Raw genomic sequence first — 22,353 nt, 5'->3', positions numbered from 1 at the left:
ACAGAATCAGCACTTGAGCAGACATAATGATGTTTAATGTCAAGTTCACTTGCTTGAATGGTAGTGCTGTGTGGTTCTTTGTGAGGGGCAAAAGGTCACCTTTATGGGGTGACCTTTGTAAGGGGTCAAAGGTCACCACATTTGGTCATGCTCCTTAGAAACCAAAATTGTAAAATTGTCACTTTTCTTTCCCTTTTCCACAGGTCAGAAAGCTCATGTGGACATGGATAGAGAAACAAGCTCAGGCTAACATCAGGAAACTATATGATGCATGCAGACTCCAGACACCACCCGGTGGGCTTGAGCAGGATGTCAAGGCAGTCCATGTAGCCACCTGGTACAGCAAGTCTTTCCATGCCAATAATATCCGTCCTCAAAAAAAAGATGTGACATCTTCCTGGCAGTGGTGGTGATGGCTCAAGGACTCTTGACAGCTGAGACTGGTCCCCATAAGGGTCACACAAGAGATGGAATGGCATATCTATCTCACAGCTAATTAAGGATTGGAGAGAGTGGAGTTCTACGGATCCAGTGACCTCAAATGTCTTACAGTGGGTGAAGAAAAATCACCTTCACTCTTAGGCCATGAGTCACATTATCGGAACCTTGTGTGTGGCTTCACAGTTGACAGTTTTCTTGACCCCAAGTCAAATTACTTAACAGTGTAAGACCCAGAGGCCTTTGGCTCAACACCTCCTTGACTTCTTTTGTGCAAACAGCTGAACTAGTGTTTCTAGATGGATATGGTTAGAGAGGTCAGCGGCCAGCTACCCTGTAGTCTTAATGTTTTCAGTGGGACACAAGATGATTTTCTCGGTTAGTGGATTCAATTACATTTATTTCAGTTATCAGCACATTTTTTTGCATTTGTAGATTTGTAATTAAACTATGGCCAGCTAATTAACAGACTTTATGTTTTCAGTTGTATAATGGATGATTTCCATGTATGCACAATTTACATTTCAGTGCAGATATAGTACCTACAGTCTCTTATTTATAATATCATAATAAGTTCTTAATATTACATTTCAACATAAGCACAATGCTTTTACCTTTGTAGATCTGTAAGCACCGATTGTGCATGTGTAACTATCTAGTGCAAATGTTTTGTGGTCATGTGAACCAGTTCAAAATGGTCAAACCCAGGTCTTCATCTCATTTTCAAATAGAATATGAATTAGGTATCTGTTCTTAATTTATTTAGTAAATAATTTGCCCTGTGTGTTTCAGTACTATCTGTATAACACACAGTAGCAGCAGCTGTGTGTACACTCAGACTTTAGAGCAGCTGCTGTACAAATTCATAAGGGTGTGAAAGACATTGACAAATGCTTCAAAAGCTATCTGCAGCAACCTGAGAGATGAAATTCACAGGGTTATCTATGTCCTCAAGGAAACAATTCAGTGATAGTAGTGCAGTGCTTGGTCTACTAAAACGTACAGTTGTGTTTGTTGTTGTTGGACCAGTTTCCAAACTTGCAGAAGTTTAAGGGTATAAGGCCAGCTTTTTGTTTGTTATTGGTCCTCAAGAGATAACAATTTCCTATCCACGAAAAAGGTTTGAGAGGGGAGGAATCAAGAATCAATTTATGTCATTATCCATTCTCTCTATACACAACGGCAATAGTCATTTCCAAACAAACAGTGAACAAATACAGTACAATGTAGTTTAAAAATAGCAAATCCACAAAACAGATCGAGATTTCTGTAAAAAAAAAAAAACTTAATACAGACCTCACTGATAAGCTTCCGTTCCAAAACAATGAAATGTGCTTGATGTACTGAAAGGACAGCTGTCCGTAGACAGCATGCGCGATGTAGAGAAGATGAAGTGCACATGGATCAGCAGGTTGGGATTTTCTACATGGCCATAGAGACGTCAAGGAGGACACTGAAAGACAGAGTCAGACACAGGGTCAGAGTGGCATCTCATAATAGCAAACTCCATATTAGGAACCGAAGTTCAGGTGTTGATGATGTGTGCCATTCTCCCCCACAGTGCCTGCTCCCTCCTGTCTAGCCTATTGTTGCTACATGCCAAACATACCTGCCATGTATGCACCCTTTAGACTGGTTTTCCTTTAATAAAACTCTGATGCGGTGGGAGTCTCATGGTCTCACGTCCATATTGGGATGGACCACCCCACATAAAAAGGACAAATCAACCATGGCCTTGGCAGTGGGGGCAGGTACAGCAGAGAACAACCCTGAGGTAAGTAGTCAATTTGCTGCTACAGAGAAGACCAGACAAACAGATGAATAGATAGACAGAAAGAGAGAGTTGGATGGATGAAGATAGCAAGAATGATAGCTAAATGAATGGACAGACATATGGATACAGAGACATGGCTGACTACAGTCAGAGACAGACACATGGATCTGTTCAGTTAGCATTCTGTCAAAGGACTCAAATTGTACCTGCAACACTGCTGCTGTAACACTGTGTCATCTGATTGCTTCTTATCTGTTCACTTACAGCAAGTGACATCATATCTGCAGGACATCTGAGGCTTGACCCAAAGAAGGTGAGATTTACAGACTGAAAATATCACAAAACAATAATCAAGACAAGTTAAGTTTATATATATATATATATATATACAAAAACAAAGAATAATAAAAGCATAAAAAGGCAACAGTTAAAAAAAAATAAGAAGTACATTAAATAGGAAAAATACGGAGCCCTCCGGGTGACATGGGAAAAAAAAACATGGGTTTAAAAAAAAAAAAAAAAAAGTAATGGGGAAAAAAAACATGAAGAAGAAAAAAAAAAACGATGCACTTTTGCGGGATCTCATTGCGGGATCTCGCAAAAAGTTTTGCGAGAGTTTTGCGAGATCTCGCAAAACTTTTTTTCTACTTTTGGAACTTGCTGGGCTTCCTACTTGACCCCAATAGGCCCACAAACCACTACCGCCAGATGGCAATCGTATCATGATACTATGATTGCTCTATCACTGTTACGTGTTGTGGGTTTTCTGGACACATTACATAGGCCTATGAAAACGGGAGGGAGAGGGAGACACCTGCGTGCAGACACGCACACACAGCAGGCTACAATAAATTGCCTAACAGACAGCAGCCTAATTTCGAGGTATCACTAATAGCCTACCTATTAAATAAATGTAAAGGACACAGAACTGTAAGCTCAAATTCAAAAACGTTTGAAGTCTACCCAAAGATATGCAAAGGGAATATATATAAATTGTGTTGCATATAGCCAGCTTAATTAATGTCAATTTAAAGATTATGATTAGCAGTTTCTATGCCTTTTTCCATTGATAGTTACAGGAAGCCACGTTGTCGTTTAAACTATTGTTGCTTCTAGCCCACGTTACCTCCAGTTTCACTTGCTGCAGGGACGCACACATTGCATGAGCGATCATAAGCTTTCTATCTCCGATGTAGAACTCAAATGTGTCTTGAAGGATCAGATCAAATAAGACGTTCTAAATGGAACGCGATGTAATTAAGCTGTTCCTTTCCAAGCGTCTTGGAGACGTACTGTATGTGTGCTGACTGGGCTATGTCTATATAGTTGATGACACCAAATGAATAAGTATGCTGCAAATGAGCAGACGTGTGAAGCACCGGGCATAACTTAATTTCGCGGCTACGTGGAGCAGTAGTAGGTTAATTGTTGAGGAGGCCCATAGTTTGAGAAAAGCTGCAGATCATAGGCAGAGAAAGCATAATGCTCTGAGAACAGTAGCCAAAGGTTTTCCTGCAGAAACAGGTGCCTTGGTGCACGCACCCCGCTTTCACTTTGACTCCCTGCATTGTGACAAAAACTGTCAGTCAGACAGTGAATTTTGGTTTACTAAATTAGCATAATGCGGTAACAATTATCATTTCAATTCTATCTGAAATCTGCTCACTGCAGACGTTACAATGCAGACCCAAGCAGCAGCATAGCCTTGAAAGACGTACACTTTGAATTTGATCAGAGCGGCTCTGGTTCTTCACCTAACTTGATGTGATTGGCTGGATGACCGTTCTCTGTGTGTGCGTTATAGATACGGTTCCAACTCTTTACGGGAGCGTTTATTTCCATATTTTACTTTCAATTTAATCTGACAAAAAGTGTGGGGGATAGAATCGTGTTCCAGCAAAACTGTGTACGTTATAACACCCACATCCCCCACGCTTGCTACGCGCCTGGACTGTGTGTGCGTGTCTGCACGCAGGTGTCTCCCTCTCCCTCCCGTGTCATAGGCCTATGTAAATGTGTCCAGAAAACCCACAAAACGCAACAGTGATAGAGCAATCATAGTATCATGATATGATTGCCATCTGGCGGTAGTGGTTTGTGGGCCTATTGGGGTCAAGTAGGAAGCCCAGCAAGTTCCAAAAGTAGAAAAAAAGTTTTGTGAGATCTCGCAAAAGTTTTGCGGGATCTCGCAAAAGTTTTGCGGGATCTCGCAAAAGTTTTGCGGGGTCTCGCAAAACTTTGCGAGATCCCGCAATGAGATCCCGCAAAAGTGCATAGTTTTTTTTTTTTCTTCTTCATGTTTTTTTTCCCCATTACTTTTTTTTTTTTTTTTTTTAACCCCATGTTTTTTTTTCCCATGTCACCCGGAGGGCTCCGTAGAAAAAAGACAAAAAGTAAAATACTTAAAATACAGAGTGAATCCTATTAACAATAAGTGCATTTGATCAATTAGCTGAAAGCATTTTTGATGGTTCCAGAGCTGATCTTCACCATGTTTAGCTCTAACAGCGGGTTTCACCAACAAGTATTTCTTTTGAGACCTGAGCGGTGTGGAGGGTGTGTACTGCTGAAGCATGTTGATTAAACATAATCAATCAATTAATTTGGTCCCATTTCATGTATTGATTTATAAGCAAGCAGTAGTGCTTTAAAGTCAATTCTGAGACTTACTGGAAGCCAGTGCTGGGACATCAGTCATTTTTGTGATGAGAACCCTAGCTAATGCACCTGAAGCTGTTTTTAAGAAGGCCTGTAAAAAATTCCAATGCAGTAATCAACCCTGCTGGACATAAATGCATGAATGAGTTTCTCTAAACCATATTTTGACATCAGACATCTAAGTTTGCCAATGTTTCTGAGGTGGCAAAAAGCTGACTTAGGTAACGTGGCTGTTAAAATTTAGATCACTGTGAAGGAATGGCAACCCCAAGTCTTTTCTCCTATTTACAAAGTTAATTCTTATATATATAATTCTTTGTTCTGAGACAATTTTGAGACATCCACTTGTTAATTTGGTCAGTATACTGACAAAGAGATTCTAGAGGACCATGGTCTGTAGGCGACAGGGCCTGGTAGACAGAGCATCTAAGCCACAGGTGGAAGAGTTCACATTCCGTTTTGTAGTCGTTGTTGTCTATTAAAATAAACTCTCACATCCTAGCCAGTGTCTGGCTATATTTTATAGTATGTGCCAATTACCCTTGTCATGAGACTAAGATGCATAGAATCGACTGGCAGATATTTGTTCCAACCTTTATGATCATACTTTTACAATAATATCTTTTAAACCAGTTAAAAACAAATGTACCATAACCTGTATTATACAACCTTCACCCACTCCATCTGATTCTCCTGATCCACTTTATACATTTCAATCCTTAACTTAAAACAACACAACATTCACCTAAGTATCTTAATGTTATTGGCAAAAGGACTTAAGGTTTGCCTGTCATACAGTATGTTTTTGCCCATTCTGACTTGTTACTATAATCATGCTCTTCAACCTTAAGGTCTCATGTTCTATCTGTGCAGGAATTAATTAGTTCATATAATTTATACATTGCAGTCTTCACCATGGGTGATGCGTTGATGGCAGAGTTTGGGGCGGCGGCTCCTTTTCTGAGGAAGTCGGACATGGAGCGCCTGGAGGCCCAGACTCGCCCCTTTGACATTAAGAGGGCCTGCTTTGTAGTGGACCCTGAGGTTGAATATGTGAAGGGAACGGTTCAAAGCAGAGACGGTGACAAAGTCACTGTTCTTACTGAGTTTGATAAGGTAATGCATGGCAAATGCATTTTAAACCTATTTCAGAGCTTTTACCTACTGACCTTACTGAATCACTTGCATTCCTTTCCCATTTAGCTGTTCTTTTTAATTTGAAAGCTCACTTACTTACAGTTTATAAATGCAATTTTTTCAAGTCTTTTATACGATTCTCAGACTAGATATGTGTTGAGCTGCTTAGATTTATAACAACATATGTTACACAGAGATGAAGGACATAAGTCTCCAAAGACTGATTTTGTTTCTATCACACAGACTGTCACTGTAAAAGATGTAGATGTCCACCAACAGAACCCGCCAAAGTTTGATAAAATTGAGGACATGGCGATGTTCACCTTCCTGCATGAGCCTGCTGTGCTGTTTAACCTCAAAGAGCGTTATGCAGCCTGGATGATCTACGTGAGTACAAACATGAGGCTCTGGCCCATAGTAGCAAAAACAAATGTCCAAACTCACCATATATTTCTGTCTATAGACTTACTCTGTTGCCTCATTTGTTGACATTGGTCTTAATCAATTGTATGTTTATTTGTACAGACCTACTCTGGGTTGTTCTGTGTCACTGTCAATCCCTACAAGTGGTTGCCAGTGTATGACAAGGAAGTTGTGGCTGCATACAGAGGCAAGAAGAGGAGTGAAGCTCCTCCTCACATCTTCTCCATCTCTGACAATGCTTACCAGTACATGCTGTCAGGTAAAGACCTTCTATTAAAGCAACCATTGATAGCAAGTATATTGCAACCGTTTTGCAGTATATTGAAAATTGAGGACAAGGGCTATAAATAATAATTATTATGTTCATGAACCATTCATCATGTTGCTTTAAAATAAATATCATGAATTCATGAATATAGTATATGGTCTTGGTTTTATATTAACATTTCATGCTTGTACATTACACAGACAGAGAGAACCAGTCTGTCCTTATCACGTGAGTATAATCCAGTCTTTGGTTCTAAATTTCTTGCTAACCTTGTTGATGAGAGAGTGAACCTTTGTTTTCACCAACAGCGGAGAATCTGGTGCTGGAAAGACTGTGAACACCAAAAGAGTCATCCAGTACTTTGCTAGCATTGCAGCAACCACTGGAAAGAAGGACCCCTCTCAGGAGAAAAAGGTAAATCACCTCACTGTGTTCTGGACATCATTTCCACTTGGGATGTGTCTCCAAGTAACCTGATTTCACCAGACTCACTCACTTTGTGAAGAGACTCACAATTTGGAAATGTTTCCTGCCCTAGCATCGCAATAGACATGGATTTTACGTTAACTTTGAAATCACTGGTGCATCTTAACCAATCATATTGAACAGTGATTCCAAGGCCCCTATCGTGCTATGGTAATTAGTCACATATGGTGTGGTCTGGCACATGATCCCTATGTTACACTCTCTAAAAATCATTACACCACTGACCAAGAAAAACCTGGTCTATAGCGAAAGACGTATATAAAGCACAGCTGAATACGTACTGTCACGAGATGTAAGCAGCAACTCCTCTGCAGGATAAATATGCTTAGGATTTTTATTAAGTAGGCTATACTCTGCTAGTCACAAACAGGTTTTTGAAAAAACAAGGTTTAGTGGAATACTGGTTACACATAGTCTCGCATGCAAGCAGATTCCTTCAAATGTGCCGCTGGCTATGAAAATACCGATGCACTGTTTAAAGGGACACCAGGCAAGCCTGATGCTTTTTCTCTACGAAACTCCCCCTCGCTCAGTCTGAAGCTCTTTTCCTTTTCTTTGCGTCTTCCGTCAAGGGTTTTCGCTGCTTCTTCGCCGGCTCTGCCATTAGCCTATACACACGTTTGCAACAATCTCTAGCGTTTCGTTAACCTGCCTCTGTGCTGTAAACTGATCCTGCTTCGGTCGTCGGGTAGGATACAACGAACTTGCAAGTGGGATATTCTTCCTACAGGCAGCAGGGGCGGGCGAGAGAGCCTTCATTAGCCCCGTAATGAGTCATTTAACCATATACCGACTTACGAAGATGATTAATTAACACAAAAACGTTGCCTGGTGTCCCTTTAAAGCTGCGCTTCTTGCTGTTAACTCATTGAGTGCCAAGTTGAGTGCCAAAAACGTAATATTATTTTTAAATATATGATGATCGTAATTATTTTTTTATCTGGACATTTTATCATAACTCGGTTGCCGCTTTGGGTCGAATCAGTGACGCATGCACGTCAGGTCAAAACCAGGTCATTTTCGTGGGTCTATCACTACATGTAGGTGCCAGTCTCGCCAGGTCTCGCTGATCACTTCCCGGAAAGTTTACACAAGTAAGTAACAGGCAACACTTCATATTTCATGAAAGACGTTATATCTCCATTTCTAGAAAAAAACAGTGATTTTGATGAAAACTAGCCACTGTTTAGCTTGGGATTTCTCAGGAACAGAGGCGTGTAGAAATACACGGTTTGCACCCACCGAGAGCTTAAAGTCTCACCTTTTAAACGAGCCATTGTATGTGTTCATAGCTATAACACAGAATATGCTGTGGCTGTACAAAAATCATCAACAATGGTCTAGATTGCTGGCACTCTAGGACAAAGCTCCCGAAAACAGCTTGGCATTCAATGAGTTAAAGAGACTGACAGATGTCATTCTCATTGGTTTAAAGGATGTTACTCACATGCCTGATTAAGAAACATAAGAACAACCCTTTTGCGCCAAGCGCATGACCACATAATCACGGCATTAAATTAGCGAATATGGACTGGCCACGCCTTTAATGTCAATAAACTTTATGCCTTTACAAATTGCAAATAAACCAAAGTGGCAGTCAGGAAATAATGTATTTACCTTTGCTGTATAAATTTATATATTTTTCAAACTGTAACTTTTTCATGTTTGCAGGTACGACTATTACTTTTTACCACAGCCACTTTTGAATGTGAACACATTGAAAGGAGCCAAACTAGCATTTCAGTAAAATGAAAATGGGTGGAGACACTAAGTGGGTGGCGCCATGCTAGTCTCCAAGCCATTAGAAAGGTGAGTTGATATATTGTTATATTTTCCCAGGGCACACTGGAGGATCAAATCATCCAGTGTAACCCTGCTCTGGAGGCTTTTGGTAACGCCAAGACCATCAGAAATGACAACTCCTCCAGATTTGTAAGCCTTCTATTGATTTTCAACTTATCAACTCAGACTTCTTCCTTTCTATCACTGCCATGTTTAATTTTTTTCATGTGTGATTCATGCTAGGGTAAATTCATCCGTATTCACTTCGGTGTGAGCGGCAAGCTGTCATCAGCAGATATTGAGACCTGTAAGTAAATAAGCCTTTTTTGATCGCCTTCATCTGTGGAGACTGAAGGTATGGCTTGAAAGTTATAATTACTCTTCAATCCCCCAGATCTGCTGGAGAAGTCCCGTGTCACTTTTCAGCTCAAGGCTGAAAGAGACTACCACATCTTCTACCAGATCCTGTCCCAAAGGAAACCGGAGCTATTGGGTGAGAAATGCATGTATATCTCCAATCATTTGTGGACATGAATGTGAAATAGGTGTCTACTCATTTGTTTCCTTAGCATTACTTGACCTATGGTCTTGCTTTCTTCAGAGATGTTGTTGATCACCTCCAACCCCTACGACTATGCATTCATCTCCCAGGGAGAGACACAAGTAGCCTCTATTTGTGATGCTGATGAGCTAATGGCTACTGATGTTAGTAGCCTGCTTTCACATATTTTCTCATATACTCATACAGAGGTACAGTATGTTGGGGACTGTAATTACTGAATGAAATATTTGATTTGTTACAGGATGCTTTTGATGTGCTGGGCTTTACTCAAGAAGAGAAGAACGGTATTTACAAGCTGACTGGTTCCATTATGCACTATGGCAACATGAAGTTCAAGCAGAAGCAGAGAGAGGAGCAGGCAGAAGCTGATGGCACTGAGGGTGTGTATTCATTTTTCTTGTTGGATGTAATACCCACATGTTACAGTTCAATATGGGTAGAGAAGTGTAACTTTGATATCTTCACTCCAGATACCGACAAAGTCGCTTACCTCATGGGCCTGAACTCTGCTGACCTCATCAAGGGTCTGTGTCACCCAAGGGTCAAAGTAGGAAATGAGTGGGTCACCAAAGGACAGAATGTAAACCAGGTAATATCAGAATTCAGAATCAGAGCTCTTGTGATATTATAGTATTATAAGTATTATAAATATTGATAGTAGTTAACTACACTGAGGGCCAGATATATATACATTTGTGAACCTAGCGTTATCAGCAGCATGGACAAACCGCAGATAGCGAACGCTGTGGTACGTGGTATTTATCAAACTTTCACTTCATCGGGTAATCTGCGCCTTTCTCCACCCCCTACTGCAATTTACGAACGTCCACAACTGAACGGCATAGCCTACATACAAGCGCAGTTGAGTTAACTGATGACAACATTAAAAAGAATCAAACATTTAGCGATCATGAAATAATACAATACATGATAAGATGTCATCAAGCAGGGAGATAATGAAGATCAGTAGTTCTACTCAAACTACTTGTGCACGTAGGCTATGGAAGATTGGTCAAGTAGGAAGGTTTAAATGGATGACGTGAAAGTGAAAGTAAGACATTCGAAAGGCCAACGAAAGTTAAGGATGCTTTTGATATAGTAAAAGACGCAAATCTGGTGCTCAATAGAGATTCTGTTGTCTTTGAAAGGTTTTCGCATTGACGCATTTAACTACAATTTGGATTAACACCTGCTTTTACAAGGTGGAAATATTTAGGCACAGAATAGACGTGCGATTTCACGGTCAGTTTTTGTACATACCACTTCCCCTCCCATCTCTTTACGGTAAACTTCCACTTTCCCATTGACCCTCCCATGAATGCATATTAAGACACGGAAAAGCGCAATTTGCCATTTTCAGCTCTCCCGACAGACAGTCTGCGCCTTTACCTCAGTGCGGCCTGTTTGTACATACCTTGCCATGATTTTACACACACGTTGCGAAACAAATACGCCTGAAGTGGGCGCAAAAGCGTTAGTACATCTGGCCCTGCGTCCCTAATGTGTTATGTGTACAAGGTATAACAATTAAAGGTGCACTATGCAATATGTTTTACCTTAATACAACCTCTACGAAGCCAATTTGATGGTAAACAAATTTGTAATAGGGGAATCATTCAGGTCGCTAGTAGAACCAGCAATGCAACTTCAAGAAATACCGTAGATATAGCTCTTTGGGAGTTTTTGCTGTCCAGCAGGTAGTATTCCTGCAATTCATTTTAAATATCGTTGATACATCAAGTCATTGATGTGTTATGTACAGAGTATAAATATTAAACAACAGGGTATATCATAAACCCATGCCTGTTTAAAGGAACACACAGACTTTTTGGTACTTTAGCTTATTCACCATATCAGTCGTTAGATAAGTCGATACATGCCCTTCTCATCTCCGTCTGTGTAGTTACCCGGTCTGATGCACCCACCGCTAACGAAGCTTAGCACAAGTGCCTTGAAATGGTCGGCTCAAATATCCTACACCTTCCAATAGTGACAAAAGGACGCCAAAATTTTACTATTTACAGTGCTGGCCAAAAGTATTGGCACCCATGCTAAAGTTGACTGAAAAGAGGAATATAAAATCATCTTTTGGAAATTGATCTTAATGCCTTAAGTGAAAAATGAGGAAATATGTAACCTTTAAGGACACCAATTTTCTTAGTGAATGAATAATGTATCATAAATAAATAAATGTTCTTCCTTAAAATACAGGGGTCATAAGTATTGGCACCCCTATGTTAAATTCCCATAGAGACAGGCAGATTTGTATTTTTAAAGGCCAGTTATTTCATGGATCCAGAATACTGTGCATCATGATAAAGTTACCTTGGCCTTTGGAATTAAAAATAGCCCCACATCATCACATACCCTTCACCATACCTAGAGATTGGCATGGGTGTTATTTCAGTTAGCCTATTAGCTGGTTTGATTTGCATTGAGCTCAATGAGCATCAAACCAGCTAATAGGCTAACTGAAATAACACCCATGCTCATTTTTCACTTAAGGCATTAAGATCAATTTCCAAAAGATGATTTTATATTCCTCTTTTCAGTCAACTTTAGCATGTGTGCCAATCCTTTTGGCCAGCACTGTAGATGCTATGATTTTTATATTTACAACGTGTACAAATAACAATGTCAAATGAGACACGGCCATTTTGTAAGCATATACTGTACATACTCGGAATGTTTTCATTCAGCCAAAGCACTGCTCCTTGGGGTTTGAAGAAGTAACACCGGAGCTTTTCCGGTGTTACCAGCAAATCACTCCGCCCATGTAGCAGTATTTCGCCTGAATATGAACATAGTACCAAGTATGTATACGCTTACAAAATTGCTGTGTCTCATTTGACATTATTATTTGTACACGTCCTTACTATACAAATCATAGCATGTAAATAGGACATTTTTGGAGTTCTTTTATTACTATTGGGAGGTGTGGGGTAACAAGTGTTTAATTCCATCATTAGTACAGCTGTCACACCTCATTCATTGGTATTTTTCATGTTAATCATTTCCCCCTTCATCTTTAGGTGTACTACTCTATTGGAGCCCTGTCCAAGTCAGTGTATGAGAAGATGTTCAACTGGATGGTTGTCAAAATCAACCAGACATTGGACACCAAACAGCCTCGCCAGCACTTCATTGGTGTGCTGGATATTGCTGGATTTGAGATCTTTGATGTGAGTCCTAAACCTAAGACAAACACTATCATTTAATGAAAGTATACAGTATAATATTAACAAAATCCCCATTATCTTTCAGTTCAATACTTTTGAGCAACTGTGCATCAACTTCACTAATGAGAAGCTGCAGCAGTTCTTCAACCACCACATGTTTGTGCTGGAGCAAGAGGAGTACAAGAAGGAGGGCATTGAGTGGGTGTTCATTGACTTCGGAATGGACTTGGCCGCTTGCATCGAGCTTATTGAGAAAGTGAGTGACACTTTATTTACTCACATATTTCTTTGACGGTAGAGATATTATTTATGTGGTTGTAAAATGTTTTTAATAATCATGCTTCCATATTCTTTCCTCCCTAGCCCATGGGTATTATGTCCATCCTTGAAGAGGAGTGCATGTTCCCCAAGGCCAGTGATTCAACATTCAAAGCTAAGCTTTATGACAACCACTTGGGCAAAAATGCCTGCTTCCAGAAACCCAGGATTGTCAAGGGGAGACCAGAGGCCCATTTCTCTCTGGTTCACTATGCTGGCACTGTTGATTATAACATTGGCAACTGGCTGGTGAAGAACAAAGACCCTCTCAATGAGACTGTGGTCGGACTCTTCCAGAAGTCAACTCTAAAGATGTTGTGTGCTCTCTTCGCCAACTATGCTGGTGCTGAATCAGGTATTCTGTCAATCTCTTCCTAATTAATCCTGTTACATTACCGAATCAACACCATGGTTATGTGAAGTGCTGATGGAGATGTTATATTTTAATAGCCCAAGAGTCTGGTGGTGGTGGTGGCAAGAAGAAGAAGGGTTCTTCTTTCCAGACTGTATCTGCCCTTCACAGGGTAAGTGTGACAGGTTAAATTAACATACTAAAGCAGGGGTTCCCAAGCTTTTTTGGCAGGTGACCCTACCTTGATGTCACAAAATGCTGGTGACCCCAAACATTCACATGTTGCGAGAGAGAGCACAACTCATCTCTTGCTACTTTGTTTAGAACACTGATCAAGCATAATTCCGTCAAACATCTCATGCGGGCTGTTTATTTTTATTTAGCTAGATTATAATGAAGGATCCGTTACTTAACTTGGATATTCTGGGGTTTTTAAATATTTTTCTATTTCATGCATGTATATTTTAATGTAATGTACTGGTCAATTGTAAGATACCCAGTATTTCCCGACCCCAAGGTTGGGAAACGATGTACTAAAGTGAAGGCATTCATTAGTACCACATATCTTCCTTTTAAGTATATATAGATCAATGGGCCAACTGGGATTCTGTGCAGTCCGACAATTTTTTTAATTTAAATGTCTGAACTACAGGAGAATCTCAACAAGCTGATGACCAACTTGAGGTCAACTCACCCCCACTTTGTGCGCTGCATCATCCCCAATGAGACCAAGACTCCTGGGGCCATGGAGAATCCTCTGGTCATGCACCAGCTGCGCTGTAACGGTGTGCTGGAAGGCATCAGGATCTGCAGAAAGGGCTTCCCCAACAGGATCCAGTACGGAGACTTCAAACAGAGGTAGGGTCAACATTGCTTTTTATGGAGAATTTGGGCATTTTGTTGTTAGATGTCTTTGCATATTTCAATCAGGGGGAAAAAACGAGACTCAGTGCTGTATTTTGTTAGCTATCAAGCTAATAGTGAGAATGGCTAGGTGGCAACAATGTTTCAAATGCAGGTGAAAGCTAAAGACAAAGCTCAGCATGTCATTACCAATTTGCAAATGCATTGTGAGATGTATTTCATAATATCTTTATTCTAATTATGTTACCAAATTAGCAATACAGCAATACAACAATACCATCATACTTCTTGGTTTTAGATATCGTATCCTGAACCCCAATGCCATTCCTGAGGGCCAGTTCATTGACAACAAGAAGGCAGCAGAGAAACTCCTGGGCTCCTTGGATATTGACCATGAGCAGTACAGGCTTGGGCACACTAAGGTATTGTGGGTTTCAACTAAAAAATTGTATATTGACACACAAGTAGACTCTGGTATGTCATATGTCTTGGTAGATGAGGATTTCAGATATAATCATATATTAAAATAGACTGTTTTACGTTACCTGTTTTGACTCTTATCAGGTGTTCTTCAAAGCTGGTCTCCTGGGTGTCCTTGAGGAGATGAGAGACGACCGTCTCGCTCTTATCATCACTGGTATCCAGTCTAGAAGCCGTGGACTTCTTGCCAGGATTGAGTTCCAGAAAATTGTAGAACGCAGGTGAGAATAACCTCTAAAAATAATAACAAATGATATCAGTGGTACTAGGTATTTCTATACTTTTACTCATTACAGTTCTCCAATACCATACAAAGACATTTTAATATTTTTAATTGAAAAGAACCTCTTATACATTAAGTTCATATTTATATTCCTTTATTCTACATTAGGCTATTTATTTTAATTACCAGAAACACATCATGGAAATAAAGCCTGTCTTGAAGTCAAGTCAAGTCAAGTCAAGTTTATTTATATAGCGCATTTCATACACAGAGGTCATTCAATGTGCTTTCCATAAACAAAACCAAATGTGTCGAACATTGATAATAATTACTATTTTAAAAGGTAGAAATACTGCCTTCTCTTAAGAAGATATCATCAGAGAATGACGTATTTAAACACAAATTACATTACAGGGACTCACTGCTGGTGATCCAGTGGAACATCCGTGCATTCATGGGGGTCAAGAATTGGCCCTGGATGAAGATGTTCTTCAAGATCAAGCCCCTGCTGAAATCTGCTGAGGCTGAGAAGGAGATGGCAAACATGAAGGAAGAATTCCTGAAGCTGAAGGATGCCTATGCAAAATCTGAGGCTCGCAGAAAAGAGCTGGAAGAGAAAATGGTTTCTGTTCTACAAGAGAAGAATGACCTGCAACTTCAAGTCCAGACTGTGAGTATACAATTTAACCAGCAACTGTTTATTAGTCAGTAAAGGATCTACCTATTTTAAATTAACTAATTTTCAAAAGCATGTGGAAATATGTCGGATATAGTAGTCATATCTACTTATATTTATAGTTTTGAATCTACAATCCATTCATCATCATAGGAACAAGACAGTCTTTGTGATGCTGAGGAGAGATGTGAAGGTCTGATCAAGAGCAAGATTCAGCTTGAGGCCAAATCCAAAGAGCTGACTGAGAGACTGGAAGATGAAGAGGAGATGAATTCAGAGCTGACTGCAAAGAAGAGGAAGTTGGAGGATGAATGCTCTGAGCTCAAGAAGGACATTGACGATCTAGAGCTCACACTGGCTAAAGTGGAAAAGGAAAAACATGCCACTGAGAATAAGGTCAGCAGAACTGAAAATCCTTCTAATCACTAAGGAAAACATAATGAAAGTAATCAAGTCAAGTTATCAAGTAATTGAGTAATCGTTTGACAATTCTGTACTTTACATGTAGGTTAAAAACCTGACTGAGGAGATGGCAGCTCTTGATGAAATCATTGCCAAGCTGACCAAGGAGAAGAAAGCTTTGCAGGAGGCCCACCAGCAAACGTTGGATGACCTTCAGAGTGAGGAGGACAAAGTCAACACTCTGACTAAGGCTAAAACCAAGTTGGAACAGCAAGTTGATGATGTAGGCAATTAAAACAGACACCTACAATATGTCTCACTGCATAAAATGAATGAAGACACTTACACAATTCCTTTCTCATCCTAAATAGCTTGAAGGGTCCCTGGAACAGGAAAAGAAACTTAGAATGGATCTTGAGAGAGCTAAGAGGAAGCTTGAAGGAGACTTAAAGTTGAGCCAGGAAAGTCTCATGGACTTGGAGAATGACAAACAGCAGCTAGAGGAGCGAATGAAGAAGTATGTACAAATCAGACCCTCATCTATAATAAATAATAATTATACAGATAAAACATAATGTATTATATTCCATTGATATTTTTCATTGGCTTTTTTTAACACAGGAAAGACTTTGAGATCAGTCAACTTAATAGCAAGATTGAAGATGAACAAGCTATGGCTGCCCAGCTCCAGAAGAAATTGAAGGAGCTGCAGGTAAAACAAAAATAAAAAAGTATTGTAAAGAAAACATGAAAAAATCCATGTCTGTTTCTCACAAGAAAAAGTAAAAAAAATGTCATACCACTTCACATTTTTAGGCTCGCATTGAGGAGCTGGAGGAAGAGCTGGAGGCTGAGAGAGCTGCCCGAGCCAAAGTAGAGAAGCAGAGGGCAGACCTGGCCAGAGAGCTGGAGGAGATCAGTGAGAGGCTGGAGGAGGCTGGAGGTGCCACTGCTGCCCAGATTGAGATGAACAAGAAGAGGGAGGCTGAGTTCCAGAAGCTGCGCAGAGACCTCGAGGAGTCCACTCTGCAACATGAGGCCACTGCCTCCACACTGAGGAAGAAGCATGCAGACAGTGTGGCTGACCTCGGGGAGCAGATTGACAATCTTCAGAGAGTGAAACAAAAGCTTGAGAAGGAGAAGAGTGAGCTCCGTCTGGAGTTGGACGATGTTGTCTCCAACATGGAACAGGTCGCTAAGGCCAAGGTTTGTACAAAATGACTAAAGGAAGAACCTACTGTATATAATGGGTATCACTGAAATCACTATACTGACAACAATTTTCAAGAAATAGTACATGAGAACAACATTCTGTATTATTTTGTCAGACAAACTTGGAGAAGATGTGCAGAACACTGGAGGACCAGATGAATGAATATAGAACGAAGTCTGAGGAAGGCCAGCGCTCCATCAATGACTTCACCATGCAGAAAGCCAAGCTTCAAACTGAAAATGGTAAGTCAAAATGGTAAAACAACTTACTCATTTGATTTTGACACGTATCAAGAAAAAAAAAAGAAAAGGAGCATTATCATTGAGAAATGTATATTTTGTTCATCAAGGTGAGCTTACAAGACAGCTGGAAGAGAAAGACTCACTTGTTTCTCAACTGACAAGAGGCAAACAGTCCTACACCCAGCAGATTGAGGACCTCAAGAGGCAACTTGAGGAAGAAGTTAAGGTATTCATAACTGACTTGCAGAAAGGTCTTTCAATTCTTACTATTGTTACTCTACAGCTATGACATATCTGACACTAACACTTGTATCTGATCCTATCCACAGGCCAAGAATGCATTAGCCCATGCAGTGCAGTCTTCTCGTCATGATGCTGACCTTCTGAGGGAGCAGTTTGAGGAGGAGCAGGAGGCCAAGGCTGAGCTGCAGCGCAGTCTCTCCAAGGCCAACTCTGAGGTGGCTCAGTGGAGAACCAAGTACGAGACTGATGCCATCCAGAGGACTGAGGAGCTGGAAGATGCCAAGTAAGGCCCCCTGAACTGACTGTGTATGTTTTTTTTTTAATCAAGGTGTAGACATGGCATGTACATTTGTTACTCACTTTCTATTTATTTTTTCTCAGGAAAAAGCTGGCTCAGCGTCTGCAAGATGCAGAGGAAGCTGTGGAGGCTGTCAATGCCAAATGCTCCTCCCTGGAGAAAACTAAGCATAGACTACAGAATGAGATTGAAGATCTCATGGTAGATGTTGAGAGATCCAATGCTGCTGCTGCTGCTCTAGACAAGAGACAAAGAAACTTTGATAAAGTAAGAAAACAGCCAAATGGTCAAAACACCATTGCCAATATGCCTTAACATTCTTGAATTTCCCCTTGGGGATCAATAAAACATCTATCTATCTATCTATCTACATGATTTCCTATGAAGACTTAAAGATGTTTGCCTTAACAGGTCTTGTCTGAGTGGAAGCAGAAGTATGAGGAGTCCCAGACTGAGCTGGAGAGTTCCCAGAAAGAGTCCAGATCTCTTGGCACTGAGCTCTTCAAACTCAAGAACTCTTATGAGGAATCTTTAGATCACCTTGAGACCATGAAGAGGGAAAACAAAAATCTCCAAGGTCTGTTTGATCCTCCCTTAAAACAAAACGTATATATGATTGTTAAAGTTACATCACACAACTAACTAATGTTGGTCTGCTTTCCAGAGGAAATTTCTGATCTCACTGAGCAACTTGGTGAGACTGGAAAGAGCATCCATGAGCTTGAGAAAGTCAGGAAGACACTTGAGCAAGAGAAGGCAGAGATCCAGACTGCCCTAGAGGAAGCTGAGGTACATTCATACATATCAAGACAATCAGAAAACTAGTTCCCGTCATTGGTGGATAGAATAGGATCCTTGTGTTTAAAGAAGTATACAACTAAGCAGATTGTCATTTCATATATCACCACAGGGTTCCCTTGAACATGAGGAGGGTAAGATCCTCAGAGCTCAGCTGGAGTTTAATCAGGTCAAAGCTGACATTGAGCGTAAACTTGCTGAGAAAGATGAGGAGATGGAGCAGGCCAAGAGGAACCAGCAGAGAGTGGTGGATACCCTGCAGAGCTCCTTGGAGTCTGAGACTCGTAGCAGGAATGAGGCTCTAAGGCTGAAGAAGAAGATGGAGGGAGACCTCAATGAGATGGAGATCCAGCTCAGTCAGGCCAACAGGCAGGCATCTGAGGCCCAGAAGCAGCTGAAGGGTCTTCATGGACATATGAAGGTAAAACTTCCATTATTCCATTGACTGTCAGGAAATCATTGACTGCATAGGTCTTATAGGAGTGCATTCCTAAACTTGATGTAACAGCTAATATTCACCTCTATCACTTTTTGCTCATTCCCTACCAAAGATTTCCCTCATAGATTTTTCCATCTTCTCAATTCACTTACTGGTAGTGGTACAGGTAGTCAAAGGTATCTCCACGCATGGGAACAAAAGACGCAATATTGTGTTTTTGGCACTCAAAGTGATGAGTGCCAAAAATATTGCGTTTTTAGCTTTTTTTTTAAATTACGAAAATAGACAATCTAACGTTTTGAGAACTCTAGATTGTAATCTATTTCAGTTCTATTCATCATATTCATAATTCATATTATTATATTCCTAATTCATAGATTACTCATGAAAACGCACAATCTGGACATTTTATCATAACTCGGCTTTTGATGGTTGCCGCTTTGGGTCGAATCACTGACGCATGCACGTCAGGTAAAAACCAGGCCATTTATTTTCGTGGGTTTATCTCTAGGTGGCAGTCTCGCTAGGTCACTTCCCGTAAACTTTACGGGCAACAGTTCTCAGGTGCTGAAAGGAAAAATGAAAATGAAAAGATGCTATATCTCCATTTCTAAAAAAAAAGGAACAGAGGCATGTAGAAATGTAGAAATAAACGGTTTGTACCCACTGAGAGCTTAAAGTCTCACCTTTCAAACGACCCATAGTATGTGTCCATAGCTATAAAATAGAATACGCTGTGGCTCTACAAAAATCGTCAACAATGATCTTGATTGCTGGCACTCTGGGCCAAAGCTTTCGAAAACAGCACGGCATTCAAAGTGTTAAAATAATCCATATATTAAGAGTATACCCCATACATCCATTTTGTCTGAAAAATGCAACTTTGCTTTTTGTTTCTTTATTATTCTTCATTATTCTTTATTTTTTTGGATAACTAGCTGAATACACTCAAACAAGAGTTAGTTAAAACAAGGTTTGGCTGTATATTAGCAATCTAGAAAATAAATGTTTACATTTCTAACATGTGTACATTGCAGGATGCCCAACTGCAGCTGGATGACGCTCTACGTGGTAATGATGATCTCAAAGAGAACACTGCTATTGTAGAGAGACGCAACAATCTGCTGCAGGCTGAATTGGATGAGCTCAGATCCCTGGTGGAGCAGACTGAGAGAGGCCGGAAACTGGCTGAACAGGAGCTGCTGGACGTCAGTGAGAGGGTGCAGCTGCTGCACTCTCAGGTAAAATCCTAAGCATGGTGGTTTTCAGATGTATTCATATTACACAGATTATTTCACAATGTGACACAGACCATCATTAACATATCTGTCTTGTTACACAGAACACCAGCCTGCTGAACCAGAAGAAGAAGCTGGAGGGTGATACATCCCAGCTGCAGAATGAAGTAGAGGAGGCTGTGCAGGAGTGCAGGAATGCTGAGGAAAAGGCCAAGAAGGCCATCACTGATGCTGCCATGATGGCAGAGGAGCTGAAGAAGGAGCAGGACACTAGTTCTCATCTGGAGCGCATGAAGAAGAACATGGAGCAGACCATCAAGGACCTGCAGCACCGTCTGGATGAAGCTGAACAAATCGCCATGAAAGGTGGCAAAAAGCAGATCCAGAAGTTGGAGTCCAGGGTAAAGGCTGCATTTTTGCTAAAGAGCTTTTACTAATAATTAGTAACTAGATATAATTACAGGTAGACATATCACATTTAATATCACAGTTGCAGGTAGACATATCACCATTTGTTCAATATTTGCTTTATTTGTCTACATTTAGGTGAGAGAGCTGGAAAGTGAGGTGGAAATGGAGCAACGGAAGGCCGGTGATTCTGTCAAAGGAATCCGTAAATATGAGCGTCGCATTAAAGAGCTCACCTATCAGGTATATTAAATTACCGTACCATACCAAAAATACTTTTTAGAATTTACATAATGCTAAATGCTAACACAAAATTCACCCACCTCTCCCATCTGTAGACTGAGGAGGACAAAAAGAATCTGCATCGTCTTCAGGATCTGGTGGACAAACTGCAACTGAAGGTCAAGTCCTACAAGAGAACAGCAGAGGAGGCTGTAAGTGAACATTTTAATCTCCTTAGTTTTTCCTTCTCTTCCTTGTTATCTACCATCATATTTGAATCTATTAACTAAATAAATAATAAACAAAATACAATTAATTTGTGTGCACATTTCAGGAAGAGCAGGCCAATAGCAACCTGAGCAAGTTCCGCAAGCTGCAGCATGAACTGGATGAGGCTGAGGAGAGAGCTGATATAGCTGAGTCTCAGGTCAACAAGATGAGAACCAAGAGTCGTGATACCAGTGGCAAGGTGAGAGCAACAGTTGCCACGGTATTGAATATGAATATATTAATATCACGGTCATAACCAGTAAAGACATATTTCTATAATACATTGCACTATATTTGCAGCCGTCAGCAGCAGTAGGCTCTCCCACAGTGTTTAAAATCATTAATAATCATCAGGACTTAAAAATTGCCTATAATTGAAATGCTGGTAAAACGTGAAAGTGGCTTGTAGATTAATAGTAATTTATTTTGACCCCTGTCAAATCATATTTATCCACATATTGCTGACAATATTTTTTTGCTGTATCACAGAAAGGACATGATGAAGAGTGAAGCTCTCATGATGGACATGAAAAGTGAAAAGTTCTTGTTTGCTGTGCATTAGTTTTCAGTATGGAATGCATTCCAATACAATCACTTGAAAAGTGTTTCTGTTGTTTGTATGTTTATAAGATACATGCATGTAACATTCATCAAGGACTCCACCTATACATTCACAACAGGCCAACATAAAAGAAGGGGGAAAACTAAACTAAGGGCATTCTTCTTCTTTGATGATGTTATGAAGAGAATTGGCCCATAATAAACTTCACTAAACTGGCAGTCATGCCTGCTGGGACCAAGTATTTGATACGCCCATATAGCAGATGAAGAGGTCTAACAGGAGTTTCATATATACAACCCGAATTCCAAAAAACATGGCACTTTTTGTAAAATGTGAATAAAAAAGAATGTTATGATTTACAAATCATGTGAACTAATAGTTCAAAGACGACATATCAA

At 40.3% G+C, this 22,353-nt stretch overlaps 1 protein-coding gene across 1 annotated transcript; it reads left to right on the top strand.

Annotated features, from left to right (window-relative positions):
- Positions 1-5,785: 5,785 nt before the first annotated feature.
- LOC143130964 (myosin-7-like) lies at positions 5,786-21,946 on the top strand. The gene is made up of 37 exons (XM_076290297.1): positions 5,786-5,986; positions 6,251-6,394; positions 6,533-6,689; positions 6,899-6,926; positions 7,007-7,112; positions 9,024-9,116; positions 9,210-9,273; positions 9,361-9,459; positions 9,568-9,671; positions 9,770-9,908; positions 9,999-10,117; positions 12,561-12,710; positions 12,793-12,963; positions 13,071-13,380; positions 13,482-13,549; positions 14,030-14,235; positions 14,540-14,663; positions 14,806-14,942; positions 15,359-15,614; positions 15,774-16,016; positions 16,129-16,305; positions 16,394-16,539; positions 16,644-16,734; positions 16,839-17,228; positions 17,351-17,477; positions 17,585-17,703; positions 17,807-18,003; positions 18,102-18,285; positions 18,430-18,595; positions 18,683-18,807; positions 18,929-19,237; positions 20,293-20,496; positions 20,598-20,894; positions 21,040-21,144; positions 21,240-21,335; positions 21,458-21,592; positions 21,883-21,946. Exons 1-37 carry the CDS (start codon positions 5,786-5,788, stop codon positions 21,901-21,903), a joined length of 5,808 nt encoding a protein of 1,935 aa, XP_076146412.1. The 3' UTR covers positions 21,904-21,946.
- Positions 21,947-22,353: the final 407 nt, after the last annotated feature.

This window comes from Alosa pseudoharengus, unplaced genomic scaffold (assembly GCF_046254945.1).
Source record: "Alosa pseudoharengus isolate Yale_2024_CS ecotype anadromous, Long Island Sound unplaced genomic scaffold, YU_APseudo_1.1 YU_APseudo_1.1_scf_18, whole genome shotgun sequence".
NCBI lineage: Eukaryota > Metazoa > Chordata > Actinopteri > Clupeiformes > Clupeidae > Alosa > Alosa pseudoharengus.
The sequence above is the reverse complement of the archived record's forward strand: the minus strand, read 5'-3'. Positions and strand labels throughout refer to the sequence as shown.